Source organism: Muntiacus reevesi, chromosome 2, assembly GCF_963930625.1.
Source record: "Muntiacus reevesi chromosome 2, mMunRee1.1, whole genome shotgun sequence".
Lineage (NCBI taxonomy): Eukaryota > Metazoa > Chordata > Mammalia > Artiodactyla > Cervidae > Muntiacus > Muntiacus reevesi.
The window spans coordinates 181,652,356-181,678,545 of record NC_089250.1 but is presented as its reverse complement, the minus strand read 5'-3'; the positions used below and the strand labels follow the sequence as shown (position 1 = coordinate 181,678,545).

Genomic DNA, 26,190 nt, shown 5'->3' with positions numbered 1-26,190 from the left:
TATGTAAGAAGTTAATTTATTTATAGAGAAACTCAATCCACAGAGTGTGGGCCATCTCAGAGGGCGAGTGCAACCTCAAAAGGTAGTGCTGGCTTTCATGGACTGGGTAATTTCATAGGCTAATGAGTGGGAGGATTCGTCCAACTAATTTGGGGAAGGGGCAGAGATTTCCAGAAATTGGACCACTGCCCAGTTTTTGGTCTTCGATGGTTGGCCTTGGAACTGTCATGGGGCCTTTCAGTGGGTCATCTAGGTCACCGATATGTTAAAATGAGTGTATACTGAGGCTCACATTCTAGACAAAGTTGACTTGTGTGCCATCTTGAACCCATTTAATTCTAATCAGTGTTTACCTCGGGTCCTCAAGATATATCATTTTTTCAAAGATTGTGCCCCACCTCCTACCCTCCTATCTCTTGGGAAGAATATCATTGAGAATTTGGTTACAGAAAGGGCCTTACTGACGGTGGTGGGTTTTAAGAAACTATCAATCTTCACCCTCACCTGAGAAATATCAGCTTAAGCCCAGAAAGGACAGCCTTTTTCACTTTGCCATAAACCATTCCAAAGGTGCGTCCAAGCTCCAGGAAGCACTTGCTAGGAGTTCAAGAAGGTAAGGTTACAACATCAGTCTCGGCACCTTTAAGCCAAAGCTACAGCTCCTACACCAAGCGGCGGGTGCCCCGGTCCAGCATATGAGGTGAGTTTATCTTTCCACGATTACAAAGAAAACCTAGTAACATCAGATACAAAGTCAAAGGGACCACAGTTCATTAAGTGGTTGCTGCTACAGGCTGCCCCCACCCCCACCCCCACCAGAGATAACCAGGACGACTGGCCTGCCTGAGAATCCCAGCTTCTCCCAACTCTGCTCAGAGGGAGACTGCCTGGTCCTCAGGCTCATGCAAAACGGACTTAAAAACATTAACCTAAGACATTCCGCAGAGGGCTGACAAACTTGCGGCGGGGGGGAGGATTCTAACATTTTTACCCTGCCACGTATGTAACACGCCTCATGTTCTGCAGGAGAAAATTGCACCTCTGTCTGGCCCCCTTACTCGTAGTCATAAAAAAAAGTCATTCCTCAGGGGCAGCCAGCCCGGTTCAGCGGACGGAAGCTGCGAACATCCCCCTTTGCTGGCTCAGCTCTTGGCTCAGGCCCTGGGCCTGTAACTGAGCTCTGGGATTACCGGGGTGTCCGCCGTCCAGGGTCTGGGGGGCGGGTACTCTTGGATCCAGAATGATGGGTGCAGCACGGCCCCCGGGCTCACCCCGGGAGGCGTGCGGTCACTTGGAGGCAGCGGTGTTATTGGCCTCGGGCCCACTGCCTCCTAACATGGTGAGACAAAATGGCGGCCTCGTGGGGGGGGGGGCGGGGGAGAGCGAAGATACCTACGGGTTCCACGCCAGGCTAGAACTACAACTCCCAGGATGCTCTGGGTCGAAAGCGGGCGCGATCGAGGTCTAGCGTCGCTAGGCTGTGTGTCCTCTTGCTCCCAGTCGAAAACCCCCTGGAATGCGTTGCTTGCTCCGGGCCGCTCCCCTGCCCCTCCTCGCAACTGGCTGACGGGAATCGTAGTTCATCGACAACAGAGTTGAATCTCTTTCGGGACTCAAGAAACTACACATCCCGTGCTGATTCAGCGCTTGCGCACAAGGCCGCGGAGCGTACTACGGTTCCCGACGGGCCTTGCGACGCGCGCGGCTGCGTGCTGACGCGTTTAGTTGGTCGTGCTGACGTGCAACGCGGCCCAGGCGGGGTGCGAGTGGCGCAGTCGGAGCCCGCTGCGGCCCCTGAGGAAGCGAGGAGGCGGCGGTGTCGGCTGAGTCGGGCGGACCGGCGAGGCAGAGCCGCGGCTCCAGGCCCCGAAGGACTCAGGAGCTCGATCTGCGGCAGCACCTCTCCCCCTCGGAGGCGGCGGGCGGAGGCGTCGGCGGGTGAGAGGGTGAGGGAGCGAGCGAGCCGGGTGGGGGAGGGGCGGTGGCCCAGGCGCCAGGCCAAAGCGCGCGGAGAACGGCCCAGGCCGCCGCGCGCACGCGCGCTCGCCGCCCCTAGTTCGCGCGGACGTCCCTGCTCTCCTGCCTCCCCTCCCCCTCTCCCGCGGTTCTTGTCGCGCGCGGGCTTTTATTCCCCCTCCCCCCTGGCAACGGCGCGCGCCGCCGAGTGCACTTGGGCTCGCGCGCGTTCTCGGCGAGGAGTGGATAGCGCGCGTCTCGGGCTTCTCGTCTCCTGGACGCGTGCGGCGACGAGGCCCTGTTGCAGCTGTCCTTGCCGACATCTTGTTTTCGGGGAGGGGGCTGCGGCGGCGGGGGCCGGCTGTCGGCTCCTTTGCCCCGCGCCTCGCCGATGTCCGGCCCATCCGTCCCTCCCCGGGGCTTGGGGTCTGGCCCTGAGCCTCCCAGACTACCGGGCGCCGCGCAGCCCCCTCCCCCATCCCTCAAGGCCGAAAATAGGTCTTGGCGGCTCAGCCTGTGCAAAGAAGGTCTTGAACTAGATGCCTCCTAGATTTAGACATTTTGGATTTGAATTTGTCTGCCATGAAGTATTAAGAAGCGAAGCGTTCAAAACGTTTTTGTTTTGTTTTTAATTAAGTATTCAATCTAGGTATGTTAAGGCACACCACGTGCTCTTTTCTTTTTTTGCACCTTTTCATGATCTCCTCCAAAGTTGTGTTGAAGCTGGGTAGGCGGCTGCCAGCCCTTTCTTGAGGAGAAAGGGCAGGGTTTTGTTATAATTTGACTCAAAACTCTTCCAGAGCTTGGTTTTCACGCAAACGCTTATGTAAGATATCGCTTGGGTCAAAAATTTTAAAAGTTGTGTTGTCTTTGCTTTTGAGTGTGTTGAGTCTAGGCCTCTTTTACTGAGCTGGTGCTTCAGCTTTTTGGGTTCCATAGTCCCTCGTCAGCTACTATGGTGCCCCAGTGCTGAACTTGATGTGCTTACGTATTACTTAGTTTCATTTTCCTGCACTCTTTGCTCCCTTTTTGGTGCGTTTCTTGACTGTCATAATACTGAATTTTAAGACTCCTTTTGTCTTGTTAGTTTGACATGTGATAATTCTCCAACAGAAAAAACTGCTTTTTATCTTCTTTTGCAGCTTGCTTTTACTGTCTGCCTTTAGCTTGGGTGACTTTTGCATGCCCATAGTCCGTGGACCCCAGTTTAAGTATCTCCATTTAGGTTTTGGTGATTTGTGTATATGTATTTTTGATACACTTCTGTCCATCTCTCCTTTTTTGAGCATTGTCTTGGATGCCATGGTATTTCTGTTTTTTTTCTTTGCTGGGTCATTCTTTAAAAGTAGTCTTTTGTGATTGAATACCCTTTGCTTAGCAGCTGCTGGTTATCCTTCTCCAGGGAGTGGGAGGATTATTGTGTGAGGTGGTATGGAAGTGTGGGTGAATGGTTAAACTGAAGAATTATTTGCAGGTCAGAAGCTTTCTGCAAGGGAAGCAGAAACTAGGTAGGGTATAGAGAGCCAGAGAAAATCTAGCTTAAGAGTAAGGAGAAATTTTGAGAAAGTAAAAGCAAAGGTTGGAAGATTTCTTGCACTATAAAGAAATTTTTCATTTCTTCACACAGTTCCGCTTACCTTTCCTAGATTTAGCATCATCCTTTACCCCATTATGGTTATTTTTTTGTTTTGTTTTCAGATCTCTAGAGTCTACAACTGGGATTGGGTAGGGACCCAGCCTTAGGGGTGGGGGGGGGGGTAAGGGGTACCAAACTGTTCTAGAGTTGAGCTGTCTTCTTTTCATTCAACATCTACCTGTAAAGGGGGAGGTTACATTTTTCCCGGTATTTGTATAATGTTTCTTCCAGAGTATTTTAAATGAAACTTCCCTTTTTATCCAGTTCTGTGTTTTTCTCCTTCTGCCTTCACTAATCTCTCCACTTTGTTCCTTGGATTCTTTCCTGGGGTCCTTTTCACTCATATTTCCCTTGTGAAACTATCTCGGACAGGAGGAGTTGAAGAAAAAAAGAGTACATATAACAGGAGAAAGGAATAGAGTCTATATACAAGAAATTTAATCAGAAAAAAATTAGCATTTGAGGGTTTTTTCAGAGTCATGTGGGCCTGGATGAGAAAAACTAGGAAGTAAGGTAACGAGGGGACTGTTAAAGAAAGTCAACAGTTTGATATTAATGAAGGTGAGGGAGAAAGAGTGGGATTTTTGTGAATAAGTAGGGAAAGGAATGTAGAGAAGGTATGGGGAGCAGTTGACTAGAGGAGGCTGGTTTGATATATAGAGAGCATTGAGTTGAAAACATAATCTTTTAACAGGAGCTAGGGAAAATTGGGTGAGCCACAAACCATGTGAGAAATCCTATTGGGAAGGAAATTGAAGAAATAACATAACAGGCAGGATAGTTGATTGGACATGCCCCTTACCTGAGAGATGAAGTATATGAGGATTACATATGCAGGCTCCATGTGTTTCTGCAGTGCGTGCTGGCCTTTTAGGTTAGGCCTCCTTTGGGATATCTAGGGGTTCTTGAGTCAATTTGTATTCATAATTTCTGGCTACTTTCAGGGTAGCTAGCCTGAAATGCTTAGGTCAGTTCTTAAAAGACTAGACTTGACTGCAGGGCCTTGTGTGCCACAGGTCTCTCTCTCTCTCTCGCTCTCCTTTTATTTCTTTGTTGGTGTTTGTTGTGCCCTGTTTGGAGGCCTCAGTAAGTTACCAAGGGTTAGGAATCAGTAGTTGGTAAAGATATCACATGTGCATATTGGGTTCAAAGGAGAATAAAAGGATAGTGTGGAGCAATTTGGGAGAAATGGGATCTTTGGGGTGGGTAAGGAAAAGCTAGGTACAAACAGAAGTGGCTCTTGCACACTGAGGGTAAAGACTGTAAGAGCTGGTCTTGATTTGGCAGAAAGAAAGTGAGGGAAGGATGAAGGAAGGGTTTGTTTAGGAGACCAGGAAGATTATGCAGCCAAAGGAGGTTTAGTGTGGAGAGACCTGTTGAAGTAGGGTTGCAGAAGAGCAGGGATTTGGGTGGTGGTGAGTGGCTAGTTTGGGGCCAGGGGCCTGACCCGTGTCTCCCCGCTCCCCTTCAGGAGCGGTGGTGCCCCCCCCGGGCACGGGGCCATGTACAACGGGATCGGGCTGCCGACGCCCCGGGGCAGCGGCACCAACGGCTACGTCCAGCGCAACCTGTCCCTGGTGCGGGGCCGCCGGGGTGAGCGGCCTGACTACAAGGGAGAGGAGGAACTGCGGCGCCTGGAGGCTGCCCTGGTGAAGCGGCCTAATCCTGACATCCTGGACCACGAGCGCAAGCGGCGCGTGGAGCTGCGATGCCTCGAGCTGGAGGAGATGATGGAAGAGCAGGGGTGAGGGAGGTCTTGGGGAGAGCCACGCACCCAGCGAGTGCAGAGCCGGGAGTTAGGTGGGCTGTAGGGAGCGACGGGCAAGTTGAAAGAGGCCTGGAGAGGAGTGAGTTGTAGGAGGGGAGGCGGTAAAGAAACTAGCGAATTGAAAGGAGTTGAGGGGCAGTTCAAAGTGGAACCTGTGTCTAGAACATAAAAGGGAGCCTGAGGGAGTCTGAATTATTTAGATGAAGGCACGGGGGAAAGAGGGGGGCCATTGAGAAATACATGCTTTAAGGGAGAAGTGAGGAAGCAGACCAGGCAAGACACAAGAGCTCGGTAAGCTGATACGTGTTGTCATTGGTAGAGAAAAGGAAGGTGAATAGATGTAAGGGTTGAGGTCTTGGAGAGTAGCAAAGGAAGGAAAACAGGAAATTGGAATAATACCTGGATAAAGGGGATCATGAGTCGGGTAGGGAAGTGAGACTTCTGGAAAAGGAGCACGTTCAGGCAGAAAACCTTTTAGAGCAGTGGTTTTCAAACTTCAGCAGTGGCGTCCCCCCTGTTTTGTTTTTTTTGGTTTTTTTTTTTTAACAATGCATGTTACTTTGGAATCCCACGAAATGAAAGACCTGTTCATGTTGATTGAAGTTGGGGAGGAACACTTGGAACTCTGCCTGCTTAACTTTCCTCTTTTGGCCCCGGAGTGTAGCATGTTTAAAATCCACTGTTCTAGAGGGTGTAGTCAGTGGAGGGAAGAAATGACAGGAAAAGAGCAGAATTTAAGAGGGGGGCCCTTTGGGTGACAGTGAGTGAAAGAGTCTATGTGTGCATGGACAGGGAGGGATCCTGCTGGGAATGGGGATTGTGACCCTGGGTCTGGGGAGGGTGTCTAGGCAGGCTCTAACCCTGAAGGCTTTTGTTCTTCAGGTACGAGGAACAGCAAATTCAGGAAAAAGTGGCGACCTTTCGACTCATGTTGCTGGAGAAGGATGTGAACCCTGGGGGGAAGGAGGAGAACCCGGGGCAGAGGCCAGCGTGAGTGTTTCCTTCTCCATTTTCTCCGGACTTGCTTCTGTGTTCGTTGTTCTCTCTCCTTACTGTGAACTGTCTCCCGCTCTTGTCTGCCTTTCCTGGTGGCTGTTAGGTCCATGCCTGCAATTGTGTGAATATGACTCTGCATTTTGTTGTTTATCTCCTTTAGACCTTTGACCTTTTCTCCTCTAGGGTAACTGAGACTCACCAGTTGGCAGAATTGAATGAGAAGAAGAATGAGCGACTCCGAGCTGCCTTTGGCATTAGTGATTCCTATGTGGATGGCAGCTCTTTTGATCCCCAGCGTCGTGCTCGAGAAGCTAAACAACCAGCTCCTGAGCCTCCCAAACCTTACAGGTACATGAGATTAGTGTCGACGGTTCTCTTCCTAATACTAAGCGCTTTGCTCCATTTTTTTGTATGTGAATTATTTCTTTTCAAATTCTTCAGATTTTGTTCTGAAGTTGAAATGTCTCAGAAAATTAATCTTAGCACCCATCTTTTGCTTCTTTTCATCTTCACTCAGCCTTGTCCGGGAGTCTAGCAGTTCTCGCTCACCAACACCAAAGCAAAAGAAGAAGAAAAAGAAGAAAGATAGAGGACGGTAAGTTAGTTGGAAAGTTAATTTAGTAGCCAGAGGACCACACCGATAAGGCTTTTTTCTCTTTGGAAATAGAGAATTTTATTTCTAGGAAGCAGGAGGGAGTTGTCAGGAAAGTCAGGGAAGAGGCGTTATCATTCAGGTCTCAGCTGAGAGAGAAAATAGGTGTGCTGCTTCAGTGGGGAAAGGCAGCTCTTTTGATCCCCAGCGTTGTGCTAGAGAAGCTGAACAACCAGCTCCTGATTGTGTAGCTCCGCAGAACCGATGAGAGTTTTGAAACTGTGTTCTCTTCTGAAGTTTGTTGCTATAGGTACTTACGCTGCTTAGAGAGTAAAGTTCTGGGTGTAGATCTGGCCCATAGGTACTGTTGGAGTGGTTCTGTACACCCTTTTGAGGATGGATCGTAAGTAGGGTGGGCTAGGGAAGGAGGCAGGCTGAATGACCGTGTTTCTGAACCCATGTTTAGCAGGTCAGAGAGCAGCTCTCCTCGACGAGAGAGGAAGAAGAGTTCTAAGAAGAAGAAGCACAGGTACGAGGTGGGAGTACATGGAACGATGGGAGAAGCTTGGTGAGTTCAGGCATAGATAATGGTTTATGTTTTATTTATTTTTTAATCCACAGGTCAGAATCTGAATCCAAGAAAAGGAAGCATAGGTAAGAGCTCTTTGTGGCATAGGGAACATAGTGGCACATGCAGTGGAGAGCCATTGCTATGTGATGGCTTTGTTTGCTCTTTTTTTTTCTCCTTAGAATAAAGTTCACTTCCTTGATTTCCTGCTGTTGATTCTCCTGAATAATTCTACTTTTCGTTGTTTTTTTCTTTAAAAATGATTTTTATTTTAAATGATCTTGCCTTATTTCTCAGGTCTCCTACTCCAAAGAGCAAACGTAAATCTAAGGACAAGAAGCGGAAGCGGTGAGTAAATTAGAGGGAAATTTGCTTAATGGGTAGATGAGTGCTGCTTGGGAATTGGGCAGTCCAGTAGAAGGTTGAGGGATGGATAAGGGGAGCCTTGTAGACAGACGTGTGACTGTGCCCTGAGCTGTGATGTTGGTCTTTCTTCAGATCTCGAAGTACAACTCCAGCCCCCAAGAGCCGACGGGCCCACCGTTCAACTTCTGCTGATTCTGCTTCTTCTTCAGATACTTCCCGCAGTCGGTAAGGGGTGGTCCAGGAGGAAGGGAGGGAGAGGGACTTGTGGGTTAATCAATTTAATATTTATTGAGCGCCCACGGTGTGCTAGGCGCTGCACAGACCATTCGGAAGACACGGTCCCTGCCCTCTAGGAGCTGACAGGCTAAAGCAACAGGATGGACAGACATATACATTTCCCCTTCTCTTTTTTTTTGTTTTTTGTTTTTGTTTATTTTATTTATTTTGTTATTTTTTGTTTTGTTCTGATATATATGGATTGCCAGAATAGGGGGGGTGGTGGTTTGTTCGTGGTGTCTGGGGGAGGAAGGAATCCTTACCCTGGCTTCCTTAATCGGGGAAGGCTTCCTGAAGGAGGTGGGCTCAGAGGTGAGTTGTAAATGAAGCGGGTAGGGAATGGACTGGGTGGAGGGTTCTGGGAGGTTTGGGGGAGGTAAATATGAAGGGGTAGAGGGAGAACATTTTTGGGGATTGATGTTGAGAAGGAGCAAAATGAACTGGACCTGAATTTCAATATGAGTAATTTGAATCTTGTGAGTGAGAGACGGCTTTATGGAGGAGGGTTATAGTCAGGAAAGGTAGATGGGAGCTGGGGAGGGGGTTTTTTGTTCTCTCCTGAACTGATTTTCTTTCTCTCTTCCCATCCTCAATTACCTCCCTCAGGTCTCGAAGTGCTGCAGCTAAAACCCATACAACTGCCTTGACTGGACGAAGTCCTTCGCCTGCTTTGGGGCGTCGAGGGGAGGGAGATGTACCTCCCAGGGAACCAGGTACTACCAACATAGGGCAGCCTAGTAGTCCGGAGCCTTCCACAAAGCAGCCTAGCAGTCCCTGTGAAGACAAAGACAAAGACAAGAAGGAGGTATGTTCCTCAGTTAATGGATGTTCTTGGGGTTGCAAGGCTGTGGATTCTGGATAGCTGTTCAAAGTTAAGGGAGAAGTAAGATCAAGTTTTGTTTTCTGATTTGTGTCTTGGTATTCATGAAGTTCTCTTTTGCGTCTGCAAATCATTTAGAATTGTGAGTTTCAAACTTCACTAGGTATTAATAGGTTTTACCTTACTGTTTGTAAATGTAAGGTAAAACTCAGAACAAAAAATTTTCTTTACGCTTACTAGCCTTTTACTATTCAGTGTCTCTAGTATTTATTTCATTAAATGCTGGTTGTAGCTTACTAAAACTTCTCAGTCCACTGAGTTGCTGCTTGCAGTATGAAAACTACTTTTGGAAAGATCTTTTCCATACCTTTTCTTTTATATTTGCTATTCTAATTCAAACCCTCATCATGTTTTCTTATTTCAACCATCACAATATATTTTTAATTGCTCTTTGTTAAAGTTGTAGCTCTCCTGTTATTTTTCACGTTCTCCAGAGTTGCTTTTCCAAACTGCAAGTTGGATCACCTCAGAAACATAATTTATTTCCTATTTCTCTTGGCTTATGTTTTAAGGTTTTTATAACTTGGTCTCTTTTTCTGTTTTCCTATACTTTATCCTAGTTTTTGTTATTCACATGCCATGTTCTCAAACCTTTTTTTCCTTTAATATAGTTATTTTTTAAGGGTGAAGTCAATCATTTTGGGAAATTGCATTATCTTTATATTTAAAAATAACTCTCTTCTGCATTTAGCATGTTATAGTGGTTGTGAACTAATAGTACATTAGATTGCATTGTTTTTTTCTAGATTAGAAGACTCTTGAGATTATTATAGACTCTGTTTTCATATGTTTTTAACTGTATTTTGTATTATGTGATTATTGAATGAATATGACTGCCTGTCGCGAGAAAAAGGTGTTTCATTGGAAGGGGTGTTGGGACTTTACAGATGATAGGAAGTTTTGGTGCTTACATTATCCCTACCCCTACTCTCTTTTCCACTCTTAGAAATCTGCAGTTCGACCTAGTCCCTCTCCGGAAAGGAGCAACACAGGGCCAGAACCATCGGCTCCCACTCTGCTCCTTGCTGAGCAACATGGCGGCTCCCCACAACCCCTTGCAACAACCCCCTTAAGTCAAGAGCCAGTGAACCCCCCTTCTGAGGCTTCTCCAGCCCAGGGTCATTCACCACCTAAATCTCCTGAGAAACCTCCCCAATCTTCTTCAGAGAGCTGCCCACCATCCCCTCAACCTACCAAAGTTTCTCGGCATGCCAGTTCTTCCCCTGAAAGCCCTAAACCGGCACCAGTTCCTGGGTCCCGCCGAGAGAGTTCTTCTCCTGCATCCAAGAGTCGCTCTCATGGCCGAGCAAAACGGGCTAAGTCACATTCTCATACTCCTTCCCGTAGGGTAGGGAGGTCCCGTAGTCCTACCACCACTAAGAGGGGGCGGTCTCGGTCTCGAACCCCTACCAAGAGAGGTCATTCTCGGTCCCGGTCACCTCAGTGGCGTAGGTCACGTTCTGCACAGAGGTGGGGACGATCTAGAAGCCCCCAGCGACGTGGCCGCTCTAGGTCTCCTCAGCGACCAGGCTGGTCCAGGAGCAGAAATGCACAGAGAAGAGGCAGGTCTAGATCAGCAAGACGAGGCAGGTCACACTCTAGATCCCCTGCAACTAGGGGCAGATCTCGTTCTAGAACACCCGCCCGGAGAGGCAGGTCTCGGTCTAGAACACCCACCAGGCGGAGGTCACGATCTAGAACACCAGCCAGGCGGAGGTCACGATCTAGAACACCCGCCCGGAGAGGCAGGTCTCGGTCTAGAACACCGGCTAGGCGCAGATCTAGGACCCGGTCACCTGTACGACGGAGGTCTCGTAGTAGATCACCAGCCAGGAGAAGTGGCAGGTCACGTTCCAGAACCCCAGCCAGGCGTGGGCGCTCACGTTCTAGAACACCAGCAAGACGAAGTGGCCGGTCACGCTCTAGAACGCCAACTAGACGAAGTGGCCGGTCACGCTCTAGAACCCCAAACAGGAGAGGGAGATCTCAGTCTAGGACACCAGCAAGACGGGGAAGATCCCGTAGTAGAAGCCTAGTTAGACGGGGAAGATCTCACTCTAGAACACCACCAAGAAGGGGCAGGTCTGGCTCATCATCAGAGCGGAAGAACAAATCCCGCACATCACAGAGAAGGAGCAGGTCCAACTCAAGTCCAGAAATGAAGAAATCGCGGCTTTCTTCTAGGCGGAGCAGGTCTCTCTCTTCACCAAGGTCCAAAGCAAAATCCCGCTTGTCTGTGAGGCGAAGCCTTTCAGAGTCCTCTCCGTGCCCTAAACAAAAGTCTCAGACACCACCAAGGCGCAGTCGCTCCGGATCATCCCAGCGCAAAGCTAAATCTAGAACACCACTGAGACGAAGTCGCTCTGGTTCTTCTCCGCCTGGTAATCAGAAATCTAAAACACCATCAAGGCAAAGTCATTCCAGTTCATCTCCTCAACCTAAGATGAAGTCTGGAACGCCACCAAGGCAAGGGTCCATAACAAGTCCCCAGGTAAATGAAGAGTCTGCAACGCCACAGAGACGGAGCCGTTCTGAGTCATCACCTGACCCTGAGGTGAAGTCTAGGACCCCTTCAAGACATAGCTGCTCTGGGTCTTCTCCTTCTAGAGTGAAATCTGGCACACCTCCAAGACGGAGCCGATCTGGGTCGTCATCTCCACAACCCAAAGTGAGGGCAGTGACATCACCAGTCCAAAGCCATTCTGGCTTCTCTTCTCCAAGTCCTAGTAGGATGACTTCTAAAACACCTCCAAGGCAAAGCAGATCAGTGTCTCCATGCTCTAAGACAGAATCTAGATTGTTGCAAAGACACAGCCATTCTAGATCTTCCTCTCCAGATACCAAAGTGAAACCTGGAACACCACCAAGACAAAGTCACTCAGGGTCTACTTCGCCATGCCCCAAAGCTAAGTCCCAAACTCCACCAGGGCATAATCTTCTTGGATCAAAGTCCCCATGTTCCCAAGAGAAGTCTAAAGATTCACTAGCACAAAGTTGCTCTGGATCCTTCTCCCTCTGTCCAGGAGTCAAGTCTAGCACACCACCCTCATTTCTGCAACAGAAAGGACAATCTCCAACTTCACCAGACTCCAGATCTGGTACTTCAAGCCCAGAAATGAGACCAAGTCATTCTGAATCTCCATATCTGCAGAGCAAATCTCAGACACCTCCTAAGAGCAGCTGCTCTAGGTCCTCATCTCCAGTCGCTGAGCTGGCACCCAGATCTCCCACAAGAGGTGAATTGTCAGCAAGTCCTAAGCTGAAACCTGGAATATCTCCAGAACAGAGAAGGTTCCAGTCTGACTCTTTCTCATATCCTGCCATAGACTCTAAACCTCTTCTGGGGCAGAGCAGATTAGAGCAGTCTGAATCAAAAGAAAAAACTGGCTTAGTCCTGCAGGAGGATGTTAGTGCATCATCTCTAAGACCAAGAGACAAATTGAGTCCTCCTCCAGTGCAAAATAGGCCTGAGTCCTCACCAATACTCAGAGATACCCCTAGAACTCCATCAAGGGAAAGAGGTGGTGTTGGGTCATCTCCAGATACAAAAGACCAAAGTTCTGCATTAGCTAAGCCAAGCCAAGATGAAGAATTAATGGAAGTAGTAGAGAAACCTGAAGAATCCTCAAACCAAGTCCTGCCACATTTGTCTCCAGAACTTAAAGAAACGGCTGGAAGTAATGTTGAATCATCTCCAGAAATAGAAAGGCCTGCTGTACCTTTGACTCTTGACCAAAGCCAGTTGCAGGCTTCTTCGGAAGAAGTCCCTGCAATGGCCTCAGCTTGGAGTGGGCCACACTTCTCTCCAGAACATAAAGAACTATCAAACTCTCCTCCCAGGGAGAATAGCTTTGGATCACCTTTGGAATTTAGAAACTCAGGAGGCCCTGTTGCAGAAATGAATACTGGATTTTCTCCTGAGGGTAAAGATTTGAATGGACCTTTTCCTAATCAACTAGAGACAGATCCATCTCTAGATGTGAAAGAACAGTCAACAAGGTCCTCCAGACACAGCAGCTCTGAGTTATCCCCAGATGTGGTGGAAAAAGCAGGAATGTCTTCAAACCAGAGTGTGTCTTCGCCAGTACTTGATACTATACCCAGAACACCTTCAAGGGAAAGAAGTAGTTCTGCGTCTTCTCCTGAACTGAAAGATGGCTTACCCAGAACCCCCTCAAGGAGAAGCAGGTCTGGGTCTTCCCCAGGACTTAGAGATGGATCTGGGACTCCCTCCAGGCACAGCCTATCTGGGTCATCTCCCGGAATGAAAGATATACCTAGAACACCATCCAGGGGGAGAAGTGAATGTGATTCCTCTCCAGAACCAAAAGCTTTGCCTCAGACCCCTAGGCCAAGGAGTCGTTCTCCATCTTCCCCGGAGCTCAACAATAAGTGTCTTACCCCCCAGAGAGAGAGAAGTGGGTCAGAGTCATCAGTTGAACAGAAGACTGTGGCTAGGACACCTCTTGGGCAGAGACGTCGGTCTGGATCTTCTCAGGAACTTGATGGGAAACCCAGTGCATCCCCTCAGGAGAGAAGCGAGTCGGACTCTTCTCCAGATTCTAAAGCTAAGACACGGGTGCCACTCAGGCAGAGGAGTCACTCTGGATCCTCTCCGGAGGTGGACAGCAAATCCCGGCCTTCTCCTCGGCATAGTAGGTCTGGCTCATCCCCTGAGGTTAAAGAGAAGCCAAGAGCAGCACCCAGGGCACAGAGTGGTTCTGATTCCTCTCCTGAACCCAAGGCTCCTGCCCCTCGAGTCCTTCCAAGACGAAGCAGATCAGGTTCATCAAGCAAAGGCAGAGGCCCTTCTCCTGAAGGAAGCAGCAGTTCCGAGTCCTCTCCAGAACACCCTCCAAAATCCAGAACTGCTAGAAGAAGCTCTCGGTCATCACCAGAGCCAAAGACTAAGTCTCGTACTCCGCCACGCCGTCGCAGCTCCCGGTCATCTCCTGAGCTGACTAGGAAGGCCCGGCTCTCCCGTAGGAGCCGTTCTGCATCATCCTCACCAGAGACCCGCTCTAGAACTCCCCCAAGACGCCGAAGAAGTCCCTCAGTATCTTCCCCAGAGCCGGCTGAAAAGTCAAGATCCTCACGCCGGCGGCGTTCAGCATCCTCTCCACGCACTAAGACAGCTTCAAGGAGAGGCCGTTCTCCTTCACCAAAGCCTCGTGGGCTCCAGAGGTCCCGTTCCCGCTCGAGGAGGGAGAAAACCAGGGCCACCCGACGTCGGGATAGGTCTGGATCTTCTCAGTCAACCTCTCGGAGAAGACAGCGGAGCCGGTCGAGGTCTCGTGTTACTCGCCGTCGGAGGGGAGGCTCTGGTTACCATTCAAGATCTCCTGCTCGGCAGGAGAGTTCCAGAACCTCCTCTCGGCGTCGCAGAGGTCGCTCTCGGACACCCCCAACCAGTCGGAAGCGTTCCCGCTCACGCACATCACCAGCGCCGTGGAAACGCTCCAGGTCTCGGGCTTCTCCAGCTACTCACCGGCGATCCAGGTCCAGAACACCCCTGGTTAGCCGGCGGAGGTCCAGGTCTCGAACTTCACCAGTCAGTCGGAGACGATCCAGGTCTAGGACATCAGTGACTAGACGAAGATCCCGATCAAGAGCTTCGCCCGTGAGTCGAAGGCGATCTAGGTCCAGAACACCACCAGTAACCCGCCGACGTTCAAGGTCCAGGACACCGACCCGCCGGCGTTCCCGTTCTAGAACGCCACCAGTGACTCGAAGAAGGTCCAGATCTAGGACTCCACTGGTAACCAGGAGGCGATCTCGAAGCCGAACCTCCCCTATCACTCGCAGAAGATCGAGATCCAGAACGTCCCCAGTCACCCGAAGGAGATCACGATCTCGCACTTCTCCAGTAACTCGAAGAAGGTCTCGCTCGCGAACCTCTCCAGTGACACGCCGCCGATCTAGGTCCCGAACTCCTCCAGCTATTCGGCGCCGCTCCAGGTCTCGAACCCCATTGCTGCCACGCAAGCGTTCTCGAAGTCGTTCGCCACTTGCTATTCGCCGCCGTTCCCGATCACGTACTCCACGAACAACTCGGGGCAAACGGTCCTTAACAAGATCTCCTCCGGCCATCCGCAGGCGTTCTGCCTCTGGAAGCAGTTCCGATCGATCACGTTCTGCTACTCCTCCAGCAACAAGAAACCATTCTGGTTCTCGGACACCGCCTGTAGCTCTCAATAGCTCCAGAATGGGCTGCTTCAGCCGTCCTAGCATGTCACCAACTCCTCTTGACCGCTGTAGGTCACCTGGAGTGCTTGAGCCCCTCGGCAGCTCCAGAACACCCATGTCTGTCCTCCAGCAAGCTGGCGGTTCCATGATGGATGGTCCAGGTCCCCGAATTCCTGATCACCCGCGAGCATCTGTACCTGAAAACCATGCACAGTCGAGAATCGCACTTGCCCTGACGGCCATCAGCCTTGGCACCGCACGGCCGCCTCCGTCCATGTCTGCCGCTGGCCTTGCTGCAAGAATGTCCCAGGTTCCAGCCCCAGTGCCTCTCATGAGTCTCCGAACGGCCCCTGCGGCCAGTCTTGCCAGCAGGATCCCTGCAGCCTCTGCAGCAGCCATGAACCTGGCCAGCGCCAGGACACCTGCCCTGCCCTCAGCAGTTAACCTAGCTGACTCCAGAACACCAGCTGCAGCTGCAGCCATGAACTTGGCCAGCCCCAGAACAGCGGTGGCACCTTCGGCTGTGAACCTTGCTGACCCTCGTACTCCCACAGCCCCAGCTGTGAACCTAGCAGGAGCCAGAACCCCTGCTGCTTTGGCAGCTCTGAGTCTCACGGGTTCTGGCACAGCCCCGACTGCTGCAAACTATCCGTCCAGTTCCAGAGCACCCCAGGCTCCAGCCCCTGCAAACCTGGTGGGTCCTAGGTCTGCACATGCCACAGCACCTGTGAATATTGCCAGCTCAAGAACCCCTCCAGCCTTGGCCCCTGCAAACCTCACTAGTGCTAGAATGGCTCCAGCCTTGTCTGGTGCAAACCTCACCAGTCCCAGGGTGCCCCTCTCTGCCTATGAGCGTGTTAGTGGGAGAACCTCACCACCACTCCTTGACCGAGCCAGGTCCAGAACCCCACCAGGGGGCCCAGGCTCCAGAACCCCGCCATCTGCCCCAAGCCAGTCTAGGGTGACCTCTGAGCGGGCTCCCTCTCCTGCTTCTAGAATGGTCCAGGCTCCCTCACAGTCTGCTCTTCCTCCAGCTCAGGATCGGCCTAGGTCCCCTGTGCCATCTGCTTTTTCTGACCAATCTCGATCTTTGCTTGCCCAGACCCCCCCTGTAGCAGGGTCTCAGTCCCTTTCCTCTGGGACGGTGGCAAAGACCACGTCCTCTGCTGGTGACCACAATGGCATGCTCTCTGGGCCTGTCCCCGGGGTGTCCCACCCAGAGGGTGGGGACCCACCTGCCTGTGCTGGGGCCCAGCAGCCTTCCACATTGGCTGCCCTGCAGCCAGCCAAGGAGCGGCGGAGTTCCTCGTCCTCGTCGTCCTCTAGCTCCTCCTCCTCCTCCTCCTCCTCCTCGTCCTCCTCGTCGTCCTCCTCTGGCTCCAGCTCTAGTGACTCAGAGGGCTCTAGCCTTCCCGCTCAACCTGAGGTAGCACTGAAGAGGTAAGGGGGCTTTGTAGAACTTTTGTACAGGGAAGGCTTCGGGGATGGTTGGTGGGAGTGGGGAGGGAGAAGCCCTATCCAGAGGTTCTTTGCTCTTTGAGAAGAGGTACGGGGACCCTGACCCTTAAGTTGGGGTAGAAGAGAATGCTGGGGTGGGGGTTAACGGGGGGAGGGATGGGACAGGTAAAAGTCGACAAAGGTTAATTCTCTAGAGGATAATGATAAGTTTTCCGTCTCTACAGAGGACAGAACTAGAGGAAATGGACTTAATTTTACAGCAGGAGGGATGGCAGTTAGACCTCAAGAGGAACTCCCTGGGCTGGAAGGATCTTCAGAGGTCATCCTATCCCTCTCCCTGCCTCCAGGCAGGACGGCCCCTCCCCCAGCCAACCCGCACACACAGTGGCCTCCCCAAGCTGCGGCTCTCCTCTCCAAGGATGGAGACCACCCAGCTCGGCTTCCACACCTGAGCCCAGGGGCCTTATTCCTCCTTCAGGGACATTCTTGAGGTTTAACCTTGATCCCTTTTGCTGCGGGCCCCAGCCTGTTGCTTGTGTTAGCAGAGGTTGGGTCGGCTGGGGCCACGCTCTCCAGAGAATGCGCTCACAGGCTCCCGGCTCAGCTCTCAGCTCAGAGAGCTCCCAGGGCCTTCCTCAGCACCCCTCCCCCACTGCCGTTCCTCCAGGCCAAGGAAGGTAGGGTTGGGGCTGGGGCAGCTTGTCTCCACGTGACACCCTCTTCTCCCACAGGGTCCCCAGCCCTGCCCCAGCACCCAAGGAGGCTGTTCGAGAGGGCCGTCCTCAGGAGCCAGCCCCAGCCAAGCGGAAGAGGCGTTCTAGCAGCTCCAGTTCCAGCTCCTCCTCCTCCTCTTCATCATCCTCCTCCTCCTCCTCCTCTTCCTCCTCCTCCTCCTCTTCCTCCTCCTCCTCCTCCTCCTCTTCCTCCACTTCTTCCTCCCCCTCCCCTGCTAAGCCTGGCCCTCAGGCCTTGCCCAAACCTGCAAGCCCCAAGAAGGCACCCCCTGGCGAGCGGAGGTGAGTGCTGCCTTGCTGGACACAAGGGTGGGGTGTGACCCTGGGGTGTGTCTGCTCGTACAGGAGGAGTTGGGCTCTCCTCTCCCTGCCTGCTCTTGTGCCCTGTTCTGGCGGAGGGCTGCGCCATCCAAGCGGGTGCGTGAGCCAGAATTGGGGAGTCCTAGGTTCCTTCCTCTCCCTTCCCCTGACATACAGCCTGGTCCCAGGTCCCAGGGATTCTAGCTTTTACGTCAACCTGTTACTGTTACCAGGGCTCTGGTCTGGCCACCGTCATCTTCTCCCGACTCTGTCCACAGCCTCTTCCCTGTCTCCCTGCCTCCACGCCATTCTCTTCCACACGTAGCCAGAGGGATCTTTCTAAAACCGCACATCTGGTTACTCCCTTCACTCCACAAATCCTTCCGGGACGCCCTGTGGCCTGCAGGATAAAGCCCCACCTCTGCGGGAATGGCGTGTGAGGCTCTTCACCAACTGGCCTTGCCTGCCCTGTGTTCTCCTCTCCTGCCCGCCCCCACACATGCCCTGTGCTCCAGCCACACTCAGCAGCGCCTTGCAGTCTAAGGAGAACCCATGCCTTTGGACATGCTGTTCCTCCTGCCTGGAATTCCCTTGTCCGCCTGGTGAACTCCTCGTTCTGCAAGACTCCGCTCAAACAGCACCTTCGAGAAGACTGCCCTGCCCCTTCCCTGCCCTGCCCTTGTCCTCCCTCCCCTGGGTCCCCAGACCCTGTGTACACCCTGTGTACAACTGTGGGGCTGCTTCCCACACATGGGGCCCAGCGAGCCTCCCTTGGCCTCCCTTCACCATCAGACTGAGCCCCTTCAAGGGCAGGGACTGTCTTTATCTTTGCGTCCCCCGCTGCACCCCGTGCCCCACCTGTTGGGGGACTCGGTGGATGGTGTGCGGGCGGATGGGTGAGTGAGCGGATGAAGGTGGGTCTGAGGTTGGCCCTGTGTGGTATGAGGTTTGGCGGTCAGGACCTGGGGTGGGGAGGGGGTGGTCCTGAGTGTTGGCTGCTGGGTTTGGAAGAGTGTGGCACTATGGAGACCTGCTCTGATCCCCAGGTCCCGCAGCCCCCGGAAGCCAATAGACTCGCTCCGGGATTCCCGGTCCCTCAGCTACTCGCCCGCTGAGCGCCGCCGCCCCTCACCCCAGCCCTCACCGCGGGACCAGCAGAGGTACAGTTGCCACTGTGCTCTCCTGCCAATAGCCCCGTCTAGCTGCTGCTTTCTGCAGAATGATGTTTTAAGGCTCCAAGGTACCAGGTGTTGGTGATGTGCTGTGTGTGGTCTCATGACGGTTCTCCGTTGCAGCAGCAGCGAGCGGGGTTCCCGGAGAAGCCAGCGTGGGGACAGCCGCTCCCCGGGTCACAAGCGCAGGAAGGAGACACCCAGCCCCCGCCCCGTGCGGCACCGCTCCTCGAGGTGAGTCCTTATCACACTGCGGGACTGGGCTCACTGCTGAGAGTGCGGGGCTGCCTGGGCCTCTGCGCTGATGACTCTCTCTCGTTTCAGGTCTCCGTGAATCCTTTCAGGGGAATTCCATCCTGCCCCAAATTCTGGAGCCGTGGGGCGTGCCCTCCCCCCCCCCAACCCTGGCAACATCCCGTGGGGGAGGGCTCCCTTATTTCCCTCCCTTTCCCTTTTTTTTCTTTGTTCTGTGAAATGTTAATCTCTGTGAGTTTTTCCTGGTTCACATGTTTTGGGGGATTTGGGGTGGGTTGGGAATGAGAATGGGAGTTGCGGGAGGGGAGGATACAGTCTGGGACTCCCAGGTCTTGACTCAGAAAGGACTTTGGAGGCACTGCCCCCCCCCCCCCCCCCCCTTAACCCTGAGTTCCTGGGGGGATGATGGTTTGGAACCTGCGGACCTGTGTGAGTTACACCCAGAAGGAAGGGGAGTTGAAATCAGTTGGCTCCTCCTGGCCTCCCAGTGAGGTTGTGGCCCCTCCCCCCCAACTTTTCTTCACGTTTCTTAAAGGCATTTTGGTTTTTTAAAATCTGTACAGCAAGAGCAACTTTTTCTGTCAAATAAAAATGAGAAATGCAGGAATTCGGTCTACAAACTTTATTGGGGGTGGGAGGGCTAGGAGAGGAGCTGCTTTTGCTTTCTGGCTGCATCCCCTGCCCCCAAGGGCCACGTCTTAGGGGAGCCTGGTGAGGCTGCCTAGGCTCCAGATCCCCCACAGAACCCAGTCAGCATGCTGGGAGGGGCTGCCCTGGAGAAACAAAGCGCAAGACCTTTTTTGTTCCCAGACTGAAAAGGCTGGGCTGGAAGAGGCTGAGGGTGGGCCACACAACAGGGAGGGGGATGCCTGAGTCAGGAGAAGGTGTGCAGAAAAAGGCAGCAACCAGGTGGACACCCAAATCTTTTATTGAGAGGGGACAGTTGGGGAGACCTCTCACTGCACAGCCTGTTCATTGGCGCTGCTTCCTGAGTCCTGTGGCTTCATCACATCCGGCAGCTCAGGTGGGCTGGAGAAGGGCTCGATGCGCAGGGCCTCGAATGCCTCATCTGGGGGAGAGGAAAGGGGGCCTTGCTGGAGTTGGGGTGGCCTCCGCTGCCCTCCCCCAGCCTGGCCACGCGGGGGCCCTCTTCCTTACCCTCCGTCTCCTTGAGTGAGCCTCTGGGCTTATCTGCATCCACCTACAATCTCCCCCATCTCCCCATTCCCTTCACATTTCTTCCTGCTTCACATCATGCCATTATGTTGCTCCACGTTTTCCTATGCTCCCCATGTTCCCACATCAAGCTTTTTCTTGCCTTGCCCTCTGCCATTTAGAATGGCTGCTGCCTCCAGGCACCCAAGGGCATTCAGATACCACCTCGTCCCTCTTCAGAGAAACCTTCCCCAGGCACCCTATACAGTCCCTCTATGTTCCCAATGCCCAGGACACACAAACACTAGTTGGGAATGCCCCGTTTCTCAGGACCACTGCTCTACTAGGAACAGCGGGTCCCAGGATGCTTAACCTATCTTTTTCTCAGAGCAACTGAACTGCACTTTTTCTTCTGCATGAAAAACCTCTCCAACCTGGCTCAGGATCTCAACCAATTAGGCTCCCTGGCTAATCCCTCTACTGGCCTCTAGTGGGGAGATGACTATCTCTACTAGGAGCTGGAGATGCTAAACATCCTGCAATGCAGATGACAACATCACCCAGAATCATCCAGCCCCAATGTCAACAGTGCTGAAGACACCTGGCCCAGCTTAATCACCTCTCCCCATTCTCTGGAAATGGTCTGCAAGGTGCCATTTAGCACCTGACACTGTCATCACACCTCCCTACCTACGCAGCCACTTTGGGGGGTAGAGACCTGTCTCTCTACACAGGGAGACAACCCCCCACCCAGAAGTGCGCTTTGTGAGTAGAATCAGCCTGTCTTCAGTCCACACCACAGCCCCCATCAAAATGGCAATTCCTTACCTGAGGTGCTGCCACCCAAGGTGCAGTCACCACAACGTATGCCACAGCTGGGGGTCATGGGGAAAAACCACCTCACTGCACTGTGACAGTTTTCACCTGCAAGATGGTTGAGGTGCTGCAAGTCCATAGAGTGCCTTTGTTCAAATCAGAGGAACAGATACTTTCTCTTGGATACATGCACATACTTGCAGCCTGGCCTAGCTTAGGAAGAACACATGTACTTTCAGCCCTCCCCTACCTGCCTCAGAGAACACGTTTATAGAGCACTGCACCTGCCTGCCCACCACTGAGACTCAAGGGAACCCACAGAAAGACCCCCAGAATTGCCTTTTCCTGAGCACTCGTGGGGTCTGGGTGCACGAGGGCTCGCCCCCTCCCTGTGAGGCTGGTCCCGGAGTTCTACTCCTTTTTGAAGACCATGCCAGTCTGGGAGGCACAGGACATGAAGTAGCTGTTTGAGGACACAGCTGCTGAGGCTTCACTTGCTTTGTCCTCAACAGAACAGGATATTTGTGAGGCTAAAGTGTAACTGAGGCTATATGCTCCCTCCTGAGCCCTTGCTAAGATTTCTTACAAGCTATAAAAATAAACTTGTAACTTCATCCAAATTCACCAGCCCCTGGGTCTACAGCTGTGAAAAGACCCTATAACCCCTGTTTAAATTTTCAGAGACAAAGGATAAAATTTAAATCTTTTTCTTGGGAAAAAGAGATACACTGGAGCAACATAACCACCCCCACCACTCAGGTATCTAAGCTTTGGTCAGACTGGCACGTGGTTGAGGAGAGTACCGGCTCTGAGGGCAAGAAAGGGCAGAACCCAATCTAACCTCTGCAGGCTCAGCTCACTCATCCTTAAAATGATCCTAATAAAAGTCTGCCCAGTACAGAGATGCACCATGGAGACAGCAGGTGGCATGGTTCAAATAAGGTGGCCCCGCTCAAACAAGGGCCCGGGAGCCTGCATCTGGGCTGGGGGGGTCCCCACGAGACGGACAGCAAGCCTGGGCATCCGAGGCTCCCAAATGGGGACGGCAGTGCATACCCCTCAGGGCTAGCCAGAGGACTGGACCGGACAATGGAAATAAAATGCAGAGTGCAGGGCCAGGCCCTTAGTCCTCTGTAAGTGTAAGCCAGTACTGTGACTAAGGATCTGTGAATCTTTCAAGTAATGGGTTTCAGTTTCCACAGCATCTCACATGCTTCACATTGCTTGTATTTGGTGTACCGGGAGACAGGGTTCACGAGATTTGGAGAAACAACTGCAGGCTCCCTGAACACCCCTTTCACTGGCTGTTTCCACCCTGTCGCTGCCCCTCTCACCTGCCCTGAAGGCTAGCCCCACAGTGGCGGGGGCCTGAGGTCGTGCTGTCTGACTGGTGAAGCCACACTCGCCCAACGTCTTGCCGTCGTCCAGAAGCTGGTCGTCCTGAGGAGAGAGGAAGGCAAGGTCTTAGGAGAGGCCCCAGGAGGGGCAAGGCACAAAGACTTCTCTGGTCAATAGCTACACTGAAAGTCACAAGAGGGAAGAGATACAGCCCCAAGTAGGGCCCAGAACCACCCCAGAGTATGTAAGTTTCCAGGGCTACACCCAAGACTCTCCATATCAGAATCTCCCAGGATAGGGCTCTGGAATCTCCCCTGCTCCCCACCTCACCCCCTAACTCTAGGTGAATGCAATTCCAAGTGCCAGTGAACCAATCTGGCCACAGGTAGATCTGGTTGTACCCCAGCTCTACCACCTTGGACAAACAGGTTCCTCTTTTCGATCTGAAGTTTTCTTATCTGTAAAATACAAGTTATTGGAATTCTCAACTCATAGGGCAGCCAAGAGGCTTCAATAAGCAAAGGACACACAGTAGAACAAACTCAGGCAGCAGGAAAGGTCCTTATCACAGAAATCCCAGTAGATAAGGAAAAAAAGCCTTTACAGGCAAAGGAAGTGGAGCAAAAAATCAGTTTCCAGGCAGAAGCAGATCAATGCACTTGGGTGAGCGACCTCTTGCTGACAGACTTGAAAGAGGGGCCGACACTCCGGACTGCCCCCACAACGCCAAACCCCAAGCCATCCTTGCTGAGTAATTGCGATTGGTTTGTAAGGGGAAACGGAGGAGGGCAGGGGGCTTTTAGAACATCACCAGTAAACTGGGGAGTAACAAACAGTTGTTGGGGGAAGAAGTGGTGGGACCTGACGCATTTCAACACCCTCCATTTCTTTACATTAAGGAGTGTCTGGGCCGAGGGGCGAGGGATAGGCTTTCAGAGGATTAAGAGCATCGCGGCTGAAATCCTGACTCTGCCAACGACCTTGGGTTGGTCAACCTGCCACCTCCGAGCCTCAGTTTTCTTGACGGCCGAGCTAGGAAGTCAAGCGCCAGAACGTCGCAGGGGGACCGTAGTAAGAATGAGATGAGACGCCGGCCCACGGCGCTCAGCATAGGGTCTGGCACGAGCAGCTCACGCCCTCCTAATCGAGAACCCCGGTGCAGTGAGCGCTATCGGGGCTTCACCTCCCCGAGTTCGAGCAACGGCCCCAAGCGGGGGAGTTCCGGCCCGCGGCGGCCGGTCGCCGATGTTTACATCAACGACGCTACCGCCGTGCGCCCACGGGCGCCTGCAGCCCCCGGGCGCCCGGAACCTACGGGACCGCACCTTGTACAGCCGCTGCTCATCCGGCGGCCGCTTGAGGATACCCTCGACGATGCGCTTCAGCTCGAACACGGTGCTCGACTCCTTGGCGTCCGTGAAGATGGTGGTCTTGTGGCGCCGGATCATGAGGAACACGTCCTGGGGGCGGCGGGCCGGCGTGAGCGCGGAGCCGGGGCCCCCCCGCGCGGCCCCGCACCCCCGCGCCCCCGCCGCCCCCGGCCCGGGCCCCGGCCCGGGCCCCGGCCCGGCGCCCCTCCCCCCGCGCCCGCTCACCATCGCGGCGGCTGCCTCTCCCCCTCGACGCGCCGGCGCGACCGCGCTCCGCCCCGTTCCCGGCAGCCCGCGCGCCGGCCCCAGCGTGCCCCGCGCCCGACGGCCCCGCCCCGTACCGCCATTTTAAGTAATCCGCCAAGGGGGCGCTCCGGCCGAGTGTCTGGCCGCCATCTTGGCGCCGTGGCGCGGGCGGGGCCGGTTGGCGGAGTGGCGGAGGCGGTGGGAGTCGGGCGGGGACCGAGCGCGGGAGGGACTGTGGGCGGTGGAGCCATCTTGGTTGTGGCAAAGGCGAGGTTCGCGTGTTGATGCAGTCAGGCGGAGGACTGGGCGCAGGTCCATCCTTCTTGCAGGGAATACAGGGCTGAAGTTCGCAAGTGTAGGGTACCTCACGTCCCAAGGAGAGTGTATGAATGGTATGTCTTGGTCATCGCGGCGTCAAGACAGTCACATCACAGAGAGACCTGGGCTGCCGTAGACGTGGTATTCATCACAGTCAGACCTAGTAGTTTGACTCATGATTGTGGAACTCCCTGGTGGCCATTTTGAGCAGGTGTTAAACTGGATCTTTCGGCCACCATATCAGAAAACTGTACTGTCTCCCCCCACAGCCTAGGTTGTGAGGATTATTTAAACCAGTTTAGCGAGGCGTTAGGCCCTGTAAGGACCCTTGGATGCTGTTGTTGGTGTGACGCAGTGTGAAAGCAGCTCTTTGCAGGAAACTGCCCTCAGCAGGAAGCTCCTTTTCTTGTTACTAGCAAAGCTAAATTGTAAACAAGTTTTGAACCAGCACACAACATCCCCTACTTGAAACCATGCTTTACCCATCTCTAGGCTAAGCACACCTTTCAAATTTTTAATCGCACAGTATCTTGCCATATTCTTTCCGCAGATCAAAAAAGGAGAAATGAAGAATTTAACAGGTGACTGGATTGCTTCCCTAGCCTCTACTTCAGTAATCTGAACAAACTATGAACAAGATAGCCTCTAGAGGAAGAGCACAAGAAGTTGACTACATGGGTGAAACAGGAGGGAAGAGGGCAGGCACAACTTTTGAAAGAATGACATAACCAGAGGGCATAGCATAAACCGATTAGAATCAAATGGGTCCAAGGTAGCAGACAAATCAAGTTGACTAGACCTTGCTCCTCAGTATAAACTAATTATAACACAGCAGCAAGCTAATGTGAGCAACCATGACAATTTGTCCCTCAAAGATCTCAAAGGTTGACCCTCAAAGACCAAAAAGTGGGCAGTGGCTCAACCCCTGGAAATCTCCAACCCCTTCCCCAAAATAGTTGGAACAATCCTCCCACTCATTAGCCTGTCCCTGGAGTAGGAAATGGCAACCCACTCCAGTATTCTTGTCTGGAGAATCCCATGGACAGACTAGCCTGGCGGGCTACAGTCCCTGGGGTCGCAAAGAGTCTGACATGAGTGAGTAAAACTAACACATTAGCCTATGAAATTACCTAGCCCATAAAAGCTAACCACACCATATTTTAAGGCCACAGCACTCACCCTCTGAGATGGCCTGCACGCTATGGAGTGTGTTTCTTTCTGAATAAATATATTTCTTAGCTATCACTTTGTGTCTCACTGAATTCTTTCTGATATGAGGTTTGTTAGGTCCTGAAACCAGGTCTGAGATCTCAGTTCGAAGACTATTGGTTTTGGCCGGGTTCAAGTCCCAAACTTGTGAGTTCAAGTCCCAAGCAACGTTTTGGCTGAGTTGGAGCCCCAGCACATGGATTCAAGTTCCAATCTGAGGTAAACAGTTTCATAGGGTGATGGTGACAATTCTGACACACAATCTCAAGGACTAACTGAGATTTCTTCCCTTTAAAAGTTTTTTGGGGAGGTTGAGTCCACCATCTCCCCAGATTGCCAGCATTCTGACCTGCCTCTTGAGAAACTTGTATGCAGGTCAGGAAGCAACAGTTAGAATTGGACATGGAACAACAGACTGGTTCCAAATAGGAAAAGGAGTAGGTCAAGGCTGTATATTGTCACCCTGCTTATTTAACTTATATGCAGAGTACATCATGAGAAATGCTGGGCTGGAAGAAGCACAAGCTAGAATCAGGATTGCTGGAAGAAATATCAATAACCTCAAATATGCAGATGGCACCACCCTTATGGCAGA

General features: G+C 52.5%; 2 protein-coding genes across 17 annotated transcripts; one reads left to right on the top strand and one right to left on the bottom strand.

Moving 5' to 3' along the window:
• The first annotated feature begins 1,736 nt into the window (after window positions 1-1,736).
• SRRM2 (serine/arginine repetitive matrix 2) lies at window positions 1,737-19,750 on the top strand. 15 transcript variants are annotated; one of them, XM_065924120.1, is made up of 15 exons: window positions 1,737-1,938; window positions 5,064-5,336; window positions 6,243-6,350; window positions 6,540-6,704; window positions 6,874-6,951; window positions 7,418-7,477; window positions 7,570-7,602; window positions 7,814-7,864; window positions 8,015-8,107; window positions 8,765-8,963; window positions 9,985-16,664; window positions 17,414-17,698; window positions 18,763-18,876; window positions 19,012-19,122; window positions 19,213-19,750. In XM_065924120.1, exons 2-15 carry the CDS (start codon window positions 5,095-5,097, stop codon window positions 19,220-19,222), a joined length of 8,229 nt encoding a protein of 2,742 aa, XP_065780192.1. In that variant the 5' UTR covers window positions 1,737-1,938; window positions 5,064-5,094; the 3' UTR covers window positions 19,223-19,750. The 15 variants fall into 15 exon arrangements, with proteins under 15 accessions (XP_065780192.1, XP_065780191.1, XP_065780189.1 ...); XM_065924119.1 differs by having other exon boundaries at window positions 7,415-7,477; window positions 19,015-19,122; XM_065924117.1 differs by having other exon boundaries at window positions 7,415-7,477.
• ELOB (elongin B) lies at window positions 19,751-24,167 on the bottom strand. 2 transcript variants are annotated; one of them, XM_065924133.1, is made up of 5 exons: window positions 24,048-24,167; window positions 23,778-23,912; window positions 22,449-22,554; window positions 21,127-21,222; window positions 19,751-20,212 (listed from the first exon to the last, which is right to left on the bottom strand). In XM_065924133.1, exons 1-5 carry the CDS (start codon window positions 24,048-24,050, stop codon window positions 20,100-20,102), a joined length of 453 nt encoding a protein of 150 aa, XP_065780205.1. In that variant the 5' UTR covers window positions 24,051-24,167; the 3' UTR covers window positions 19,751-20,099. The 2 variants fall into 2 exon arrangements, with proteins under 2 accessions (XP_065780205.1, XP_065780207.1); XM_065924135.1 differs by lacking the exon at window positions 21,127-21,222.
• Window positions 24,168-26,190: the final 2,023 nt, after the last annotated feature.

Excerpts from the sequence above, each read along its gene's own strand:
- SRRM2 (XM_065924117.1), top strand. The coding sequence starts at position 5,095 with ATGTACAACGGGATCGGGCTGCCGACGCCCCGGGGCAGCGGCACCAAC. Across the intron at positions 7,603-7,813 it reads TCCAAGAAAAGGAAGCATAG|GTCTCCTACTCCAAAGAGCA; the intron begins GTAAGAGCTCTT and ends CTTATTTCTCAG. Across the intron at positions 7,865-8,014 it reads AAGGACAAGAAGCGGAAGCG|ATCTCGAAGTACAACTCCAG; the intron begins GTGAGTAAATTA and ends GTCTTTCTTCAG.
- ELOB (XM_065924133.1), bottom strand. Across the intron at positions 21,223-22,448 it reads GGGGCTAGCCTTCAGGGCAG|GTGAAAACTGTCACAGTGCA; the intron begins GTGAGAGGGGCA and ends ACCATCTTGCAG. Across the intron at positions 20,213-21,126 it reads CTTGGGTGGCAGCACCTCAG|ATGAGGCATTCGAGGCCCTG; the intron begins GTAAGGAATTGC and ends CCTCTCCCCCAG.